This window comes from Lontra canadensis, unplaced genomic scaffold, assembly GCF_010015895.1.
Source record: "Lontra canadensis isolate GAN:19392208 unplaced genomic scaffold, GSC_riverotter_1.0 scaffold97, whole genome shotgun sequence".
In the NCBI taxonomy this organism is placed as follows: Eukaryota; Metazoa; Chordata; class Mammalia; order Carnivora; family Mustelidae; genus Lontra; species Lontra canadensis.
This window is the reverse complement of record NW_022631091.1, coordinates 2,437,855-2,459,150: the sequence shown is the minus strand read 5'-3', so window position 1 is coordinate 2,459,150 and position 21,296 is coordinate 2,437,855. Positions and strand designations below refer to the sequence as shown.

General features: G+C 36.9%; 1 protein-coding gene across 3 annotated transcripts in view; it reads right to left on the bottom strand.

Annotated features, from left to right (window-relative positions):
• The window catches only part of PACRG (parkin coregulated), a 496,713-nt gene that overhangs the window by 190,756 nt on the left and 284,661 nt on the right, over nt 1-21,296 (bottom strand). For 2 of the 3 annotated variants that reach the window (XM_032837251.1, XM_032837253.1), the window contains exon 4: nt 3,372-3,521. The exons of the other annotated variant lie outside the window; for it this stretch is intronic. In XM_032837251.1, coding sequence (XP_032693142.1) covers nt 3,372-3,521 — 150 coding nt within the window. The remainder of the gene's footprint in view (nt 1-3,371; nt 3,522-21,296) is intronic. 3 annotated transcript variants of the gene reach the window in all.

Below are 21,296 nucleotides of genomic sequence, written 5' to 3'. Positions count from 1 at the left end.
GCCAACCAGGATGTACACAAAGAAGCTTTGGACACATTATCCTCAACTGTCACATCAACCCTACATATAAGAAAAAGATGTTCTTATATGTTGTATAGATGATTTAGAAAAATTTAAAAGCAATGTAAAGTCAGAGAAGCTACAAGACTTGCATCTTCTGACTCTAGATGTTACCCCCGCCAAGTCACAGCTTTCTTCTTAGACTTCTGTTGTTTTTATAACTTTTAAAATGTAGCCTAATTAAACCCTGTGGAAAAAAATGTGCATAAAGAGAAACGCAAAGCCACTCTTAACTCTCAGGACAGGGATCATCTTGTGGGGCTTGCTGTAAGTTTGAATACCTATAGAAGTGTAGATTGGGCCATCCATCAGTGCTGCTATCCACTCCGGCTGCCGCCTGCCCCTCTTTGGCTCCCTTTGGTCCCCCGAGAAGACTTGAAGTCCAGGGCGCCTTGGAGTCTGTGCCTGCTTCACTATTTGTCCAGCTCTTATCTCTTCAGCCCCTCTGCTCATTTCCCACAAAGTCCATTTGACATTAAAATAGGACAGAAATTGCAGGAAAGGAGCAGGCTTGCACTTGGAGGGAACACTGACAGAGGACAAGTTCATTACATTTGAAGGACTAGTCTCTCATTCATTCTTACTTTCCGGCATTGATCTCTGGTCTCATTCTAAACAAATATTTTGTGGTGGGAATTGAAAGAAACGTTTTAATCTGAATTTAACAGGACCTTGACTTATGTGAAAGTTAAGTAGGGGAAACATAGAAATGTGTGGAATTCTTTTAAATACGTTGAAATTAAGGATAAATTTTTTCGAATGTTACATGCTATAAATTTCTAATATAATTTTCTTTATAAATATGACTATTCTAAAGACATGTGCTCAGATAAAATAAGTATATATGGTCTGTGAATATAAGTATCTATAATTATAAATAGGATTTATTAAGCTGCTACTAAAGTTAAATTATTTCTATAGTAAAAGTACTATTATAATTGAAAATCCTGTGTTATATGCTTCTTTTGGTAGAACTGGACCTATGGCAACATAGCCACTTTGAAGAATAGTTTTAAGTTTTATAGCTAGAATGCTCCAATTTTGTAATATGACCCTCTGGAAATCCAGCTTACTGCATTCTGGCATTGTACTGACAGGTTTCTAAGATAAGTAGAAAATGAAGCTGAAGCTAATACTTTCCCCCCTCAAATGTCAGAAAGATATTATGCAGAAAATAGTTGAATGTAGAATTCCTCGTGCATGCATTTTGAAATGTTCCAAAATAATTAACCTTGTTTGGGACCAATTAAGTCTAGGGTATAAACTATAAATTCCCACATTGATAAAATCTAAATAGGGATATAGTCCTAGAGCCAATTACTTCTTTCGTTAAGCATGTGAACATCTGTGAGTTAAAGAATTAAATCAAAAGTATGTGAAAGATGTAGAAACCAACGGCTTTTGTTGAACGATATAGTTATTTATCTCTCTGTGGTGGCTAAACTTACTCTTCTTTGCAGGTTTCCTTGAGGATGAGGGAGATTCTAATTGTCTTTTGAACATCACTGTTTTTCTTCTTTTATATAATACAAAATTGCTTAGATTTAAGCTGGAGATTCTACCGTGGGACACTGAAAGCATAAGCCCAGGGTGGTAGGAGTCACTGCTCTTACTCAAGGGAGGGAGGGGAGACGTGTGCTAGAGCTCATGGTTCATGACGGTCAAGCACAGAAGCACAGGTTTACATGTGAGAAGAATTCCAGAAAGACAGCTTTTACGGTGAAATGACAGGCATGGCAATGGTACATTTACCACAGGTTTCCATGAGGATTATTGAGGAGACCCTTGCTAATCACACACTTGAAAAATGTTAGCTACAACTGATACTTTCTGGGGATGGCTCCTCCTTAATTCTTCCATTTTTAAAGTAACTCCCTCTGTCATCTCTCGATTTCTGTCATCTTCCTCTCTGCCATCTCTGTCTCTCTCCAGTTAACTGGAGTCTAGACAGAATGAGCGAACTTAGGGCTTCTTTAATGAGCCATATTTGAACAATGTGCACATGTAGAGTCATTCTATAGCCTCATGGATATTTGATGCTGCTATACAGTAAAAATAGGAAGTCTGAATATAAAAATTCTTGAACAAGTACTTTTCCATAAAGTAGAAATGCTGTTACTAAATCTGTCAGTTTATTAGATCATAGGAGATTCACTTAATAAAGCCCAGTTTTGGGTTTCCTGAAACTTGTCTCAATGTCCACATTAAGTCTTCTGCCATTCAAGTATTTTGGATGGATATTAACTCACTCTATTATGAGCATTCCTAAGCTTCCATAACTCCAGGTGAATTCCTTTTTACTAAATACATTTAATATTAAGTATATAAGTAGGTCCTGCTGTTGAAAGACAGATAAAGACTTTTTGAGGATTCCATGATTTCCTGAACGGTCTGCTTAATTAACCAGAATTTTAATAGCAATTTCTGAATTAAAAAATAGTGATTCCAAACAAAGGAGTTGTGTGGCAGGAACACTCAGGTCTTTTGTTTCCTTTTTTTTTTCTTGTATGTACATGAGCAGATCCTGTCACACACACACAAAATTCAAGCAGTGTCCCACTGAACTGATAACTTATTTACATGACTGTTGGGAATTAACTTCAAATGTTGACTTACACTGTGCATATGAGAAGCATGGAAATTCAAAGTTAGCAACATAAAAGAAAATTAGAATCATATCTTTTCAAGAGGAATAAAAGGAAAAATCACACTCCCAATAAACAAATGTACATCCACTGCCCACCAGCGATCACCACAACTTGCTAGTACCTTTGTTAGGGCAAAGCAGATTCAGCTGAACACTAGTGCTTCCAAAGCTTAGAGAATAATTAAAACAAATAAGCACATCATCACAGAGATGTATTTATAATCGGCACTCACCACCAACCAAATAGCTACAAATTATCTATTTTTCTCCTTAAAAATTCATCTTAAACCAATTAATAAAATTTTAACAGTCTCTAAAGGTAGAATTACTACCAAGAGAAAGGACAAACTCAAAACCTACTAATGTATTCAAAAGACTGTTAACAAAAACTTTACAGTTTAATTACTGGGAGATTACAGAACTGCTTCAACGCTTCTGTGCTGAGGAAGTAAGCTGTACGTGTGAGGAGTAATAAATGAATTTGTTAATTTTACTGTTTCTCTGAGGAGTAGCAGGGAAGGGTGGGAGTTACACTATTTAGATCTCCAAATGGATCTTGGTTTATAAGCAATAATAGATCCTAAATGTGTTGCGAATTAACTGTACTTCAAACCACTCCCTTTTCTTAGGGCTTAAAAGACATTTGACTCCTGGGATCACTCACCATTCATATTCTTAAAGATGTTCAGGATGGGGAGGATTTGCCGGTAATAGGGCACCAAAGCTTCACCCACCATCTCAGCTGACACCACCAGATGCTGGAGGACTTTAAGGGTGACGCAGATAACCTGTCGGTTTCGAAGGTTCAAGGCATCTTCAAGGTAGAACAAGGAACAAACCGAAAATAAAAAGCATTAATTTCTACAATGGTAAGGCAAAGCCAACTTGTAGGCCATTTAATTGAACTGTACTCAGTTACTTGGATGAACCTTTATTATAATAGTTTTGAATGATGCACTGTAGCATTTAATGTTATAAGCAAGACCTTGTTTGTGCATTATTTGTTCTTCCAGCTTATGGCCCATTCCCTCACCAACCCTAAGAAAGCTTCTCATCATCTTTCACAGAAGACGCTGGTGATGGACAAGATCCGTTAGTGTCAGTGGGGTGAGAGGACCCCATGAAGGCAAACATAAAGACAAATTTCTGTGCAACAATCCTTTCCAGTTTAACAACTTAAAACCATTGCCAGGAAACAAACATTTATTTGGGAAGGGAGAACTGGGTGTAGTGTGTGTGTGTAGAAACTGCAGGCTATAACAAACACCAACGAAGTTCCTGGTAGAAGTGAACATAAAGTGACTGTGTTTAGACTCTCAAGAAAGCAGGAAAGAAAAGCATTTTTAAAGCTCAGGACTTTAGAAGGAATCAACAGTAAGAGACCCAAAGTGGTTTTAAAGAATAATTCTGAATGCACAGGAGCAAGCTACACTGCGGAGGCAGGGTGGGAAGCAGTAAGTTACCTGGCTGTCCCCTTGCTTGCTGGGTCTGAAAGGTACCATTGGTCCCAGCAGGGGAAGCAGAGGACTAGGGACCAGGACTCTGGTAATGAGCTGTATGAACCGGCTCACTCCCCTACGCGGTCTCAGTTTCCCCAATCATGAGAATGTATTATTTACCTTCTAAAATGACTAAAAGTTCCAACATTTAAATGGAAGGGCTATAGAAAGCATCTATCATAGAACGTCAGAGGTGGTGACAAACTGTGATACCCCCAGACTATTCTAAGAGAAAGTCAAAGGCTCTTATTTGTAAGATGTTCCATCTTCTAAAGAAAAGACTGGCTGGGATTAAACTATGTGTCATTTATGGAAAGACAAAGGGAGCCAGGCCACCAAAAGTGATGGCACCCTGGTCAATATATGTGATGCAGTCCTGACATTATTCTTGAACTCTAGCTCACATTTTCAATAGCTGGGATCTTCCAGCACCTCAAATTCAGTGTGTTACAAAGCTAGGTTTCCTCCATAAACTTTATATTTTTCCTGCATTCCCCTAATTAGTAATGATTCGACCAGATTCCCAGGCTCCGGTCAAAATTGTTGAATATCTCGTGTATGTATTGCATACTCCACTGAAAGTGAAAACCAGAATGGTTGTATGGGTACAGAATCATGAGCATCTCGGTTGTTTATCCCTGCATGGCTGACTGGAAATTGCAGCTCGTTGCCACCCCCAGCACCATGAGAGAATATTCTACCACATATTGCTAGCCCAGAAAGAGATCAAAATTCAAAATTCAAAGTTCAGTTTCTATTGAATGCATATGGCTTTCACACCATCTTAAAGTTCAAAGATCCTACATGAGACCATTTTAAGTTGAGGGCTGTCTATAAACACAAACGTGATGAGTAGAGATGGCTCTGCTTTACCTCAGGGAACCAATCTGAATACAACTATGGGACTCGGTTGTACGATGGCTCATTACCACAGCATTTAGACACACTGCAGGCTGGACCAGACTCTGAAAACAACTAGAAATGGAAGGCTGTAAGTTAGCTGAAGAGTTGTAGTAGTAAGTCATCCAAAAGCCAAGTGTCAGAATACCATGGGAAGGTGGGAAGGGCAATGGGCAGGTGTAGCATCTCACAGACCGTAGTGGGGGCTCTTTTCCTCGTTTGATCCAGTGTAAAACTCGTTTCATTTTTTCAGGTGACCAGGTACTGACCCCGCCTCCTGACCCAGCTCAGTTTAACAAAAGAGAACTTGGGAGCCTGCAGAAATGTTGCTGTGAGGACTATGGGCACAGACACTCTTTCAAAAACTCTACCAATGAAATTAAATATGTTTAGGGCTCAGAATTACACAGAGCTGTGTGATGGCTCATGCACGAGCACCCATGTATGTGGAGTACCCTCATATTCCAGAAATGAAGCGAAGCACTTTACATGTGTTCATTTACTTAATCCTCACTCATCAAATATTTGCTGAGAATGTGTATGTGCCAGTCACTCTTTTAGGAACTGGAGTAGGAGAGTGAAGAAGACAGATATGGCACTCATCCCCTTAGGGCTCACCATATAGTCCGGAAGAAGATAGTGAACAAATACTGCAAGTTTGATGAATATTCATAAGACTGATAGGGTAGTTAAAGAGCAAACTAAAAGGGTCACCCAGCCCAGCGGAGAGAGTAAAGAAGGCTCCCAGACACAGGACAGACTCAAGGGATGAGTAGCTCTTCCTTAGATGAAGAGTATTCCTGAAGAGGGAACAGCATGCTGGAGGCTGTCTCCTCTTAGGTAAGAGTCTTCCTTCTACAAGGTTGACTGCAGCTCCTGGGGAGAAAGTTTTACTTGGCAATGTGGGAATGAAACTCCAGATGGCACAGAAACAGTCTTCTAAATAGTTGTATCATTGTGTGGAGCCCACGTGACAATGGCAGGAAAGATTTTCATAGCCAAAGTGGCTACAGAATACTGGCTTTTTCAGTTTTCTTCTTTTAGAATATGCATACCAAAGTTTGCAATAAAACAGCCTAGATTATGCTCATTTACTACCAATGTTAGAGTATGCCACACAGAATATATTGATTTAGAGGTAAATTTTTTCTATCTATGAGTAATAATGACATCAAACTTTTGTTGATTGGGTTTATGCCTGTCTGTAGAGATGATGTTTACTTGGAAATAAACTAATAATCTCTCTCACCATGGATGGTAATAACAGCCATCAGGAAATAATTACTTCATTTCACTGCAACCTTGATTGAATTAACATGTTTGTGATAAATGCTATTGGATTGACAATGACTGACAAGTAAATGTGTGAACCATTCTTCTGAACGGCATCAGAAATGAACTCTGAGTCCTCCTAAATGACCAAGGAATAGCTCAAAAACCTCTACAGTCTCTGTGAAATAAAGCCAGGTTACGCACTCTAAAAGCCCCTTAACTTCATCCAGGAGGGATTTTTTTATATTGCCCCTTTCCACTTCAGTTCCTCTCTTTTTTCTTCCTCATTCTTGAGGAATTAAGATATACCATTAAGGTGGAAGTCTTTTTGTTCTTACCATCCCAATGGAATTAAATAAAAAAGGGAGGTTTTATTTTTTTGAAAAAAGTTTCTTTTCCTTTGAAAAAGTATGTCAACAGATATAAAGAATATGATTCTGTAGCTTAAAAGAGCAGGAATGTGTTTATTATTGTCTTGATGGGCCTGAAAGCTATTGTCAAGACATAAGTGAGGACTTTGAACTCAAGATTTAAGATTTTGAGATATCTACTGACATTATAAATCAGCCAGTGGGACCTAACTATTCAGAAAAATTGGATTTCTGTTGTGCTGCTTACTTCTTTCAAGTATAATCAACAAGAGCTTCCAGATATATAGAAATTGCTGGAGAATAAGGAAAAAATAATTTAAAGTCACAGTGGTAAAACGTACTCATCTTCGATGGTTATAAGTTACATGTATGATTTTTCTCAAGCACAAAAACCATTATTGCTATAATTTTTGCAAAGTGTGAACATTTTCTACTATCAGATATGATTCACTACTTGGAAATCAGGAAAATGGAAATATTTCTACTTCTTCTTTTAAAACTGGAAACACCAAACAAAATACAAAAGTAAACAATAAAGTCTAAAAATATTTTTGACATATGCTGTAAATGTTAATATCCTTGATAAACAAACAGCTATCACAAACCAATAAAAGATTCAATTTGCTAATTAAAAATGGGCAAGGAATAGGAATATATAATGCACAAATTAATAAAACAAATAATTTACATTCCAGAATGTCCAGCTTCATTAGTAATCAAAATAACACTACTTTATAACTTTGAATGTCATTTAACAAAAAGTTTTTGAAAATCTAATACTCAGTGTGGACACAGGTTTGGGAAGAGAGGCACTCTCACAGATACCATATTATAAACCATCACAATCTTTCTATAGCAATATAGTAGTCCCCTCCTTATTCATGGGGGATATGTTCCAAGACCAGTAAATTCTTATCATATCAGTACCAAACCCCAACATATGCCTTGTTTTTTTTTCTATACATACATTCTTATCATAAAGTTTAATTTATGTTAGGTGTAATAAGAAATTAGCAATTACAACTGACAGAGCAATTATAACAATATAGTGTAATAAAAGTTACGAGCATGTGGTCTCTCCTCGACACATCTTACTGTGCTACACTCTTGTGATGAGAGAGAACAAAATGTCTATGTGATGAGATAAAGTGCGAGGACTGGTGCAGGAATTGTGACATAACATTAGGCTTCTACTGAGCTTCTGACATATGCCTGGAGGAGTATCATCTGCTTCTGAACTGCAGTTGACCATGGGAGACAGAACCATGGAAAGCAAAACCATGGATGAAAGTGTGGGGGCGGCGGGTGGGGACACCACTCTATGTGTATAGTATTTGACCCAGCAATTTCACTTCTAGGCATTTAGTCTAAGGAAGTATGCACTTGTTCGGAAAGTGATAGGGAAGGATGTGATCGATAATATTATTTATAATTAGAAACAATCTAAATGTTCCAAAAACAATGGATTAAGTAAAATCAGGTATACCTATGTAATGGAAAATTCCAAAGCTACCAAAGTCACTTAATAGAAAAATATATTTTTTTAAGTAGAAAAATGTTTATAAGATACAGGTGAGGAAAAAGGTAGGTTATAAAGCTATGATCTCCTTTTGTAGAATAGAATGTAAACAGAAATTTATATACTCAGCCGCTAAAGCAGAGACTATCTTTTCTGTAGACACACATACACACATAGAGGATTTTATTCCATAAAAAGCATATTTTTTATACTGCTTAAAAGATATTCAGCATATTTACCTAAAATATTATTCTTCATGATCATGACTTTGTATATTTTAACTTTGTGGAATATAGAGCTCTCTCTTCATGCTTTCTCAGTATTTTCTTGATTATTCTTAACCACTTATATCTTGAGACAAGCTTTAAAATAATTTGGACACTTAAAATATATGCTTGAGACTGATAAAAATTTCAATAAATTTAGAGACTACTTGGGGGGAAATTTGCATCTTTAGTATGGAATCTTTCCATTAGAAACCTGTATCTCTTCAATTTTCCTTGTCATCTTTAAGCTCCTCAGGAAAGCTATTATTTTTCATTTAGATTCTGCATAATTTGTTAGGTTTACTCAAAGGAATTTTATACTTTGATACTACTTGTCTAAAGCCATTTTATCCCAATAAGCATTCCAAAAATTCTTGATATGTATACTTAAAAACATATTATTTTATATATTTACTCGCGAACTTACTTAATTCTCTTACTGGCTCTATTCTTTTTGAGAGAATTAAGTGGGTTTCTATAAATAATTATATTATCACAAACATTGTTAAATTGATCTTAAGTTTCTAGTACTTATTTTAGGTCATATGTTAGAGGCCAGAATTTCTAAATTCAGTATAATACAGAAAATACAGTATAACAATGCTGAGAGTGGATATTTTAGCTTCTGATTCATTCTTATTTAGATATCTTAGATGATTATTTTTATTTTATTGTATAAAATATGTATAATATTTCATTTGACCATTTGCAAGTGTGCAATTTCATGACATGAATTACATTCACAATTCTGTGCAACCATCACCACTATCTATTTCCAGAACTTTTTCATGACCCAAAACAGCCCCTGGTAACCTCTCAACTACTTGCTGTCTCTAAGAATTTGCCTATTATAGATGTCTTCATGATGTATCTTGGGTATTTTTTAAAAGTTAAAATATTTTATAAATACTTAAGATGTTTGGCCTAATATATTAGTTAAATTGGATTGAAATGGACATAAATTTTAGTGGTCAAGGGGTGTTAATCATGTAATTCATTAATTTACATAGTATAATGAAGTCACAATATGTTTTCAAACTAAATGTTGGTTTTAAAATTGTAGAAATTTTTCTCTTCCCAAATGAATTCAGCTGCTAAATAAGTGTGATATGGCCGAGTTCTCATATTCTTGGGCAATTAAAGCATCAGAGACTTAGCTCAGCTATTATGGGCATCCAGGAAACCTATGATAAAGGCTACAATTTTGTCTTTAGTTCATTGTTTTCCATTAAGTGTTATGTTAAAATAAAAGCATCAATTTTTCTCTCATCCCATACAGAAGGGAATTGTCTTTTTAGAAAAGTGCTGATTTTCTATCAAAGCTTGTTATGAGAAGTAGTTAATTTTTACACTTTCTCAACTGACAAGAATGTATTCTGACTTTAGAACCATAGAACACAACTTAGCATTTGATAAGTGTTTGGCTTTTCTTTCCCTTTTGTTCTTGGTTTTAAAGACAGATACATAATAATTTTTTTAATAAGTAGAAGTATTCATTACCAAAATGGTCTCAACGATGGAGTCCCTAGCATGAAGGATGTTACACTCACAACTTTGTAGACATAAAGGAACCTGAGGAACAATGTAATCTCACACACTCCTGCTCTTTTTGCAGTCCAGTTTGGACCTTTGCACACTTTCATATATCACAAACATCTCTGAGAGTAATGAAGAGTAAACTTACTCATACTCTGCTTTGTCAGGAAACTGTCAGGGTTTGTCTCTCTGCACCTTGCTCCCCAGTCCCTAGACTGCCTGCTGGCTCAGTTCAGCCCAAAGGAGTGGACCGCAGATGGGTTGATGACCAAAGCAAGGAGCTGGCCATCCCTGACCTCAATCATTCCCAGAATAAGACCAAATCAGTCACAGTCTGCTGTGACAAGCAGGCACTACATCTAAGAATTGCAGTTACATTTCTTCCTCTGGTGTGGGAAAGCTTTCTAAATTTGCCCCAGATTTGAGACAGTAGAAGTAGTAGATTATAAAGAAGGCCACAACTTATATAGGCTTTTCACGGAACCAGGAAGTTGGGGCACGGAACAGAAGGTGGATTAGTATATCCATTTCCAAGAAGGAGCTCCACTTCCACCCCAAAGCGGGAGTTTGAAGAACTGCTCACTACTAGGTTTGGCACCAGTATCTGGTACAATTCTGGAATGGATTATTTAAGCAAGTTATCTGAGAACTCCTAAGAAAATAGCGGTGATTATTACCAGCCAGGGTGAGTTCTCTGGAACGTCAGGCTACACTTACTTCATGTATTCTGATAAGTTTACTCATAAAGGAGATCATGGACAGACTCTGTCAGCAAGGCATCTGGCAAGACCTCCCTTGTAAGCAAGGCACAGAAATGGCTGAAGAGTTCGCCTTTTTATCGCCCTGTGTGAACAACTGAATCCAAGAGGTACGCCCTGATGATTTGGTCCTACTACAATACCACTGAGGTCTCTACTTGATCTCGTCCATTTTCCATCTAACATTTGTATTGTAACTGTGATGAGAATTATAGAATCCAAATCTATTAATTTTTCAATGACCCAAAGCTAGGAAGTCTGTAGAGAGATGAGCATGAAGGAACACCAAGAAGGTAAAAATGATAATTCGCTATTACTGCCACTTTGACTTGGCACTGGGCTAAACATTCTACTCATGTGGTCGGTTAATCCTTACTTCATCTCCGGGCAATAGGTTTTATAATCCCCTGGGAGAAATGAAATAATTCACTTGCCAAAACCACACAGCTAGTTAGTGGCAGGCTGGGGTCTGGTTTGCGTGAGCTCAAGGCCTGTGCTCAGGGTGGGTAGACCCTACTTCTTCCCAACGTCTCACCTAGTCTTGGTGAAAATGGAGCCAGACCTGGAACACGTTCAGGAGAAATGTTCAGAGCTGCAGAGCAAACACAGACTTTATCGTGGACTCTGGGCGATCAGACTACACATCTGCTAGGTCCTGAGCTTAAGCAGCTTGCTCTTAAGGAATGAGTCATTGTGATGGAGCTGGGTTTTCTGGCATCTTCTGAGAACATAAGCAACACTCTGTAGTAGCACTATTCCCTGACTAGAACTCAGCCCTTGTGGGGCAGGATTAAGATTGCCAGATGAAGTTTTAGCCTTGGTGACTAAAAACGGTTGCCCTAATCAAGACACAGAATGGTGATGATGGTGATGATAACATTTATGACACTTACACTGTGTGCTCTGCTAAGGGCTTGAAATGTATTAGCTCATTTAATCACTGAAATAACCTATAGGTTGGGTGCCATTCTTCTGGCAATTTTATAAACTGAGCCTCAAAGTGGTTAACTTGTCTGAAAGCTGGTAAGTGGTAGAGTTAGGATTTTGACCAAATAGTCTGACTTTAGAGACTCTGCTCTTAACCATCACACTGTACTGGAGAATTGATGAACTTTGCTTATTTGATAATGGTAAATGGACAGCCAATACACAGTGAATTCGGTTTGAGAACGTAATTTGCTATTTTTAGGTCTTTACCCATTTTATTCAACTGTGTTTTTGGCACAGGCAGCTATATGTTCCATTCCCATTAGCTCTGGTAGCACTCATCTTTGTTTTACATCTCTCTGACTCATTTTCCCTATTCAGAAAGGGCTGGGCCTGATTTCTACCCCACATCCTAGGCCCAGAAGGAATCCTTTCTCTGGTAAGTGACCAGCTAACTATTCAAATATTTCTGGGGTTGGCTAACCCCTGCCTATCATCCTTGCACCTACTTAACACATTATTTCTGGACAGGAATTCTTGTAGAGCAACACTAGTTTCATGGTAGGATTTTTTAAATGGAGAAATAGGGGCAGTAGGGTTAACAGATAGTGTGAGAGAAATGGGTAGAGAGGAAAGAAGGAAGAACAGCAATCATCAGACAGCTGGATTTTATAATCCCACCTGACTATAACTGCTCATATTCAACACAGCACTCACCAATTGTTAAGAGCCTGCTTTTCACCTGGCCTGGGCATTTCCACACATGTACTCACATAACAATCACAACTCTCTGAGATATGATTAATTTCATTATTCTGGAGATGCAGACTCATCTCTTGAGCTCAAAGAGTTGGACTAATTTGCACAAAGTGGTAGAGTGTACGGTAGAAGCAAAGACCAGGTCCCGTTCCAGTGGCCACATTAATTCTCAAAAAGGACAGAGAGGTGGTCTTTAGCATCAGCTACTGAAAGATCACAAGATAGAGGGGACTTCCTCATTATATTTTAAGCTACAAGATTCCAGATTTCATTTCTCTTTATTGCTACGGGTTCTCATTTGGGAATCTGAATTGGTCAGTATAGCCTAGGTTTGCTATAGTAATAGATTAACCCTAATGTCTCATTGGCTTCACTCAGAAAAGGACCATTTCACATTCATGGTAGACATCCAATTCAGGTTAACACAGGGTGAGGAGAAGAGAGAATAGGAGGATAGTGCATTGGCTCTGAAAAGCTTAGTTTGGAAGGAACACACACCTCCTCCATTCACAGCCCATTGGCAAAGTTAGTCCCATGCTTCCACAGAACTGCATAATAGAAATGCTGGGGAGCTGTTCGATGTTTGGTGTAAATGTCTCTGACAGAATTCATGTTATTTAGGGAAACTAACTTCTCCTTTCCTTTAACCTGTACTATGATTGCATGACCTAGGTTAATCTGGCCAGTGTGTTCCTTCACCCTGACCACAGTTCAAGACTGGTATGTGGTACAATAAATTCAGGGACAATGACACTTTTTCCTTCTTACAGATATACGTAAGTAAGTAAGCAAGCATGTAGTCCAAGATCAGGACTGGCATGTGGTACAATAAATTCAGGGACAATGACACTTTTTCCTTCTTACACTTATATGTAAGTAAGTAAGCAAGCATGTAGTCCCTGGACCTACTTGGAACATTCAGAGGCCAAGAAGGGAGCCAGCTTTAAGATACCTTGCATAAAACAGAACAGAGAATGACAGTGGTGAGCCACCAGATTAAACCATGCTTGAAATGAGACCAATCTCTGGATTGTTCAGTTACAGGAATCATCAAGCAAACCTGACTGACAATTTGAATATGTTTTTTTAATTTAGTAATCAAAATAATCCTAATACATCTCTTTCCCATATTTTCAGAATTAGATATTTTATTTTTTGTTAAACATCATTACTCTTTTATGGTTATAATTATCACTTTAAAAATAATTTGCCTGGATAATTTCAAGGTATTTAAATAAAGTTATTAGATCACAAAGAGTAATGCATTTCAGTTGTACCTGCTCCTTTCTAATTAAACAAAATTCTCAGAACAATTTTTTATGTTGAGATATGGATTCTCATGTTTTATCTTTACTTGGTATATTTTTTCCACTGAGTGTTCTTTAACAAGAATATCTTGCTTTTTAAAATGTTATTGCTACTTAAATGGTAAGTCCCTTTAATTGTGCCTGCATGTTTATCCTTTATAGATGGGTGACCTCAACTCATTAGAGCTCTCCAAAGAGGCCACTGTCTTATGTGCTATTTGTAGATCGGTGATATTTCTGTAATTCTTTTTTTTTTTTTAATTTCGTTTAAGCATAACAGAATTCACTGTTTTTACACCACACCCAGTGCTCCATGCAATCCGTGCCCTCCGTAATACCCACCACCTGGCTCCCCCAACCTCCCACCTCCCGCCCCTTCAAAACCCTCAGATTGTTTTTCAGAGTCCATAGTCTCTCATGGTTCACCTCCCCTTCCAATTTCCCTCAACTCCCTTCTCCTCTCCATCTCCCCTTGTCCTCCATGTTATTTGTTATGCTCCACAAATAAGTGAAACCATATGATACTTGACTCTCTCTGCTTGACTTATTTCACTCAGACTAATCTCTTCCAGTCCCGTCCATGTTGCTACAAATGGATAAGGAAGATGTGGTCCATATACACTATGGAGTATTATGCCTCCATCAGAAAGGATGAATACCCAACTTTTGTAGCAACATGGACGGGACTGGAAGAGATTATTTCTGTAATTCTTTAGCAGCTGGAGTCAACTTGCCTCCTAGTAGACCATCTCACAAATGTATGTTTCTGCTTATAAACAGAAAGAATCACATGAGAGAATGTAAGATGAATAAACGAAAAATTACTTTCACCACTCACATAATTTCTCTAGTAGATGGAAAGCATTATGTCATTATTCTCTTTATTTGCTGTTTCATACCAAGGATTCTTACAAAATAGTTTTTGTATGACATACATTATAGTGGCAAGCCCAAATGGCCACTTCACACTTGATTATGGCATCTATGTAAATTTTCTTATGGATGGTAGTTATGTATCTGATCAAATTAATTTTGTAAGTATTTTGATGAATTGATGATGTACTAGCAATTCCATTAGATGATGTTGGGAATATATTACTTACTAACATTATTATGTTCTAAGTGACACAACAAAGGAACATATAAAATTCTGTGGGAGAGGGAAAGTGGGGTAGGGAGAGGGCTGGAGATTAGGGTAAGCAGGGAGAGAAGAAACAGAAGAGGCTTGAAGGAACAATTCCTATTGGAGCTGAGCTTTGAAGGTCCCTTACCACTGAGGCCCTGGGGGATGTGAGAGTGGGCATTCTTGAAAGAAATCAAAGGTTTGTCTCCCTCCCAATCCCATCTTGTTTCATTTATTCTTCTCTCATAAGTGACTCTTAATCTCACAAAACAAAGTGAGGGTTGCTGGGGGGAGGGGGGTTGGAAGAAGGGGGGTCGGGTTATGGACATTGGGGAGGGTATGTGCTATGGTGAGTGCTGTGAAGTGTGTAAACCTGGCGATTCACAGACCTGTACACCTGGGGATAAAAATATATTATATGTTTATTAAAAAAAAAAAGAAATCAAAGGTACAGAATCAGAAAAGAAATTTTATAGCACATTTAGTTTGGCTATAGCTAACAGAGCATACAAAGGGAAATACAGTTGACCTTTGAACAACACTAACAGCAAGGGTCCACTTATATGCAGATTTTTTCAATAAATACAATACAGCAGTATAAATATATTTTCTTTTCCTTATAATTTTCTTAACATTTTTCCCTAGCTTACTTTATTATAAGACTATAGTATATAATCCTTATAGCATACAAAATATATGGTAATTGAGTGTTTATGCTACTAATAAGTCTTCCAGTCAACAGTAAACTGATGTTAGTTAAATTTTAAGGGATTCAAAGTTATACCCAGATTTTCAAATATGCAGGGGGCTGGTGTCTCTAAACTCTGCATTGTTCAAGGGTCAACTGTAATAAGAGATAAGGTCAAAGACAATCTGCAGCCAGATTGAAAGGATTCCTTGAAAGGAATCCTTGAAGGTCATACCAAAGAAATTAAAATAAGCTGAAAGCAGAGGGGAGTCTGTCCTTGAAAGGGAAGTGTATCAGTTAAGATTTGTGAGTTGAAAGCTTTGTGTCCCTAAGAGCTAGGGTGTTTTGCCATGGGCAACAAAACAGTAGCAGGAATACTGGCTTGAGATGTCAAAGATGAGACTTTTGGAATGGCACAACAAGCAGAAAATTAGTGGGTGGGGGTTGGGAGGAGTGGTAATCCTGGAAGAAAGAGACCCAAAGAGCAGGTAAACTAAAAAACATGCATGAAAACCCAGCTTTAGATAACCCCTAAGGGTTATACAGATGGGAGAGATCCCAGCAGGCCCAGATGATGAGCCAAAGCTGGGAGATGGAAGAACTCTGATTGCTGTCCACCACAGGGAGACAAAGTTTGAAGTTTGTGTCGAACAGTTCAACTGTCAGAATTAGAATAAATACTCTTCAAAAGAATATAACGGAACCCAGAGACTTTAAAATATCTTATTCATAATGTCCATGGTATGATTGTACTTTCTGGCTTGATGAGGTTAGATGGGCCCTGGACTAGATCTGGCCAATGAGTAATGAATAGAAATGAAATATGTTACTTCCAGGATGGAGCACTTCATCCCCAGAAAGAGATCCTTTGGGACTCTTGTTTCCTCTGGTCCTGTCAGCAGTGACATCTGTCAGGCTGGGCCCCTAAGCGATTGCTGTGAACAAGCCCCCCTGCCAACCTGCAATAAGCACTGAGCACATGTAAGAAACAGATCTTCATTCTAAGTCACTTACAGTTTTATGTCTTAAGCTTTTGATTTTGGACACTGGTTGTTATTTCAACATAACCTAAACTGTTCTGATTGATAAAATTCCCTTTATCATATTAAGGAGAATTTTCTTCTATTCTTAGTTTGTTTAAAAGCACATAAGGGCGGGGGGGGGGTGACTCAGTTGGTTAAGTGTCTGTGTTCAGCTCAAGTCATGATCCCAGGGTCCTGGGATCGGGTCCCGTGTTGGGCTCCTTGTTTAGCAGGGGAGTCTGCTTCTCCTTTTTACTCCCAACATGTGCTCTCCCTCTCTCTCTCTCTCAAATAAATAAAATCTTTAAAAAAAAACACAAATAGGTATTAGATTTTATCAAATGCATTTTGCCATCATTTGAAATGATCATGTAGTTTTTACCCTTTAATATACTAACGTAAATTGCATTAACTGATTTTTCTAATGGTAAACCACTCTAATGTTCTTGTAATAAAACCAACTTTGCCATGAGATACTATAATTTTTATATATTGATGGATTTGGTTCTCTAGCAATTTTGTTTAGAAATTTTTCATTGATGTTCCTGGATGGGATTGTCCTAGAAGATTCCTTCTTGTAATGTCTTATGATGAACTTGTTTCTATCAAGGTTATGCTAGCTTCATAAAATGAGTCAGCATGCCATATAATATTAATAATAATAATATTATCCCCATTTTATAGATGAAGCAATGGTGTCACATGGAGTAAAGCAACTTGCCCTAGGTCCAACAGCTACTAAATGGTACAGTCAGATTCGAAGCTGGCTGGTCTGATTCCACAGTTTATGCTCTTAGTCAGTTGATCTGTCCTGTTGATCTGTATGTAGGATTAAGTCTTAATAGCTAGTAAAGAGAAAGTTTATTGTTATAGAATGAATAAAGAATGTAATAAGGTAAGAAGCAAAAAAACGCTAACCAAACAAATACCAGACCCTACAAATCTATAATAAACATTTGGAGACAGATAGGAGAATGAACATAATAGATTCATAAAGAGGAGAACAAAACACTATTAAGAAGCAATAATCAGAATAAAAGTAAATTACGGTACCTAACAAAATATTCAATGAAAGTTTTGGAAGATGATGTTAAGGAAATTTCCCCGAAAGTAGAACTAAGCAGAATCAGGAAATCGGAGCAAAAAGATAAAGAAATTAGAGAATCAAACCACAAGATAATTTTATATATATAATTTATACATCATATATATTTATATATAATAATTACATATAATTTATATGTGTATAAATTATATATGTGTATTTATATGTGTATAAATGTGTATATTATATGTGTGTATATATACACACATACAAATTTTAGATATATATATACATATATATATGTATATATATATAGGAATTACAAAGAAATAAAATAGAGGGAGAACATTATTACAGGAAGAATACATGCATGGTTTCTGGTGTTGAAAGACCTATGTCTCTCAACTGACATTTCCCAGTACAATGAAGGAATACACAGCCACATCAAAGCATATTGACATGAAATTTCACATCACCAGAAATAAAGAGAATATCCAGAAAGCTGTCAGAGATTGGGAGAAACACGCCACAGGCAAATGGCTGAAAACTCCTTTAGCATCAAGGTGTTTAAAGCAAGGTAAGAACTTGGGAGACAATGGAGACAAGACCTCAAAATTCCAAATGAACATTATTTTCAACATAGCCAAACTAATAAGCAAGTGTGATGGAAGGATTTCCAGACAAGCAAGGATTAAAACTAAACTTTTCAAGTACTTACAAGAAACTACTGGAAAATGTGCACTATAAAAATGATGAGGAAAACAAGACAAACAGCTAAGGAAAAAAGATAGTAAACGTGAGAGAGGAGTATCAATAGTGTTGGGTCACTGGGACCACAATGGAGAGAGATGAGAAAGTGGAAGGACCCAAGTCTCCAGAAAAAGAAAGAAAATTGATGGGTTACCTGATGTTCTGAACATTTGAAAAATAACATTTGTTTGCTAGATCTTAATCTATTTGAAAAAAGAATAGTAAGCATACACAAATCAAGCAAACTAAATGAGAGACAATTATCAAAACTAAGCAAAACAAGTTGTCTAAGAAAAGAAATGTTATCATAGTAGGTGTGTGACTTCCAGTGAGTAGGACTGATGTGATCTCAATAGTTTAACAACAGATTATTAATCTGATCAAAATTGTGATATAACTATATTGTAAGGATGGAGGGGGAATGAAGATAAGTTTGTGAAAGAGAGGTAAATTTTTAAAAATTGAGATGTAAGTGACATACAACATTATATTAACTTTAGGCATACAATGAAATGATTTGGTGATTAGGATAAATTGTAAAATGATTACTACAATAAGCCTAGTGAACATCTGTCACCACGTATAGTTACAAAAAAATGTTTTTCTTGTGATGAGTGCTTTTAATATCTACTCTCTTAGCAGATTTTAAGTATCAGCACAGTATTATTAATGATAGTCAACATGATGTACATTACATCCCCATGACTTAATATTTTTATATATTTATATATATAATTATTACTTTATATATTTATTTTATAACCGGAAGGTGTGTACCTTTTGACCTCACCCATTTCTTCTCTCAGCACCTAACCTCTGGCAACCACCAATCTATTCTCTGTTATCTATGAACTTTTTTGCTTTGTTTTGTTTTAGTTTCTTAAGAGTCCATATATGAGATTATATAATGTTTGTATTTCCCTCACTTATTTCCACTTAGCATAAAGCCCTTGAGGTCCATCCATGTTGTCAAAAATGGTAAGATTTCCTCATTTTTCTTGGCCGAGTAATAAGCCATCTGTATGTCTTCTTTGGAAAATACCTATTCAAATCCTCTGTTCATTTTTTAAATTGGATCTGTTTTTTGTTATTGAGTTGTAGGAGTTCTTTATATATTTTGGATATTAACCCCTTATCAGATACATGATTTGCAAATATTTTCTCCCATTCAGTAGGTTGCTTTTTCCACTTTGTTTATGGTCTCCTTTGCTGTGCAGAAGCTTTTTAGTTTGATGTAGTCCCACTTGTTTATTTTTGCTTTTATTGTAAGAGCTAAATTTTGATCATTACTTGGTAACCGGCAGTCTCCAACAAAACCATATGGTTGGGAACAATTAGACTGTAGGAACAACTTCTCAAAGAAGTTCCCAAACAAAGACTTTTTTCTTGTGATTTGTGATCATTTCTCCCATTTATCTGTAATAATAACAAATTATTTGGGTTTCTTTTTGCCATCTTATTTTTTTTAATATACATATTTACATTCTACCTTGGCTTTTTTTTTTTAAGTTATTGCCTTAACTTAATTTTTCATTTTTCTTTCCCTACTATTAACCCACTAGTGGTTACTTTTAAGGCCTAAAATCTTAATGGTATATTTTTCTAATTATTCACAGCATGAAAGAAGCAACATCTCTTGATACCCTAAATGTAAGATAGAAGATGATCATTCATCTGTTTCTATCAGCTCATTCCCTACCTTGTTCTCATTCCCAGCATCTTGTGGGAGGATCTGGTGTGTCAAGTGTCATCTTGGCCCTGATCAGCTTTGTCTTGACCTTGTAGCAGCAGCAGCGTCATCAACTGGGGGCTTCTTAGAAATCCAGTCCCCAGACCCATCTCACAGCTGCTGTGTGGGACCTGCATTTCACCAGGTGATTCAGACACACTTGCAGTGGATTCATACACACGCTGAAGTTTGGGACATGGTATGTTAGAGGCAGGGTGTCCACCTGGATTGTTAAAGATTGTAGATCTAGGAGCTGAAGGTCAGGCAGTGGAGAAAGGACCAGCATCAAACAGCCAAGAGGTTTACTCTTCTCCCACAGGCAAAAACACCCACTAATTTAAGTAGCTGTTTGTTGTTTTAAACATGATGCTGTGGTTTTTCCGGGAACCAAGGTTCATATGATTACATTTTTACCCAGAACATTTTTATCGAGACAAATTGATCCTCTCTACATGTGGAATTTTTTACATTAAATTCTACCTTTCTACAATTAAAATAACTATTCCTCCTTTTTTCTCATTCATCCTAATATGTTATTTATTTTTAAACTATTCAAGTACTATTTAGTTTTATATAGAGCTTATATTCAGTTTTCTTTCCACAAACTAAATTGAAAGTTAATTTTCACACTATATTTGATTTCATGTTTTTCACCTTATTTTATGCTTTTGACACTTAACACCTCTTTACTGTCTGCCCAGTTTTTGTCCTTTTAATCTGTAGGCTCTGTTTTAACTACTTTGATCTTTTCCATGATTTAGAAGGCTTATACTCAATTTCCTTGGATTTTTAGACATATTACTCCAAAATAATTACTTGAGATTTCATGCAGTTTTGAAACTGTTTTCCATCGACTCTTTAAACTTAACTCTAGATTTAGTGGCTTTTAATATCAACTGCTTTTCACACTAGGACATCCTTATTTCGGGGTCCTTAACTTGGCTTTCCCTCCTGAGAGCTGGAGCACAGTCTCAGTTACTTCTTGTGTGAGACAGGTGGGCATTTAACTTATAAGTTCTTTTTTTTTTTTTTTTCAACAAATGTTCATGCAGTTACGTACATCAGGTCTTCTACTCATGTGAATGGGATGAAACGTACCCAAGGTGGTTCTCTTCCAA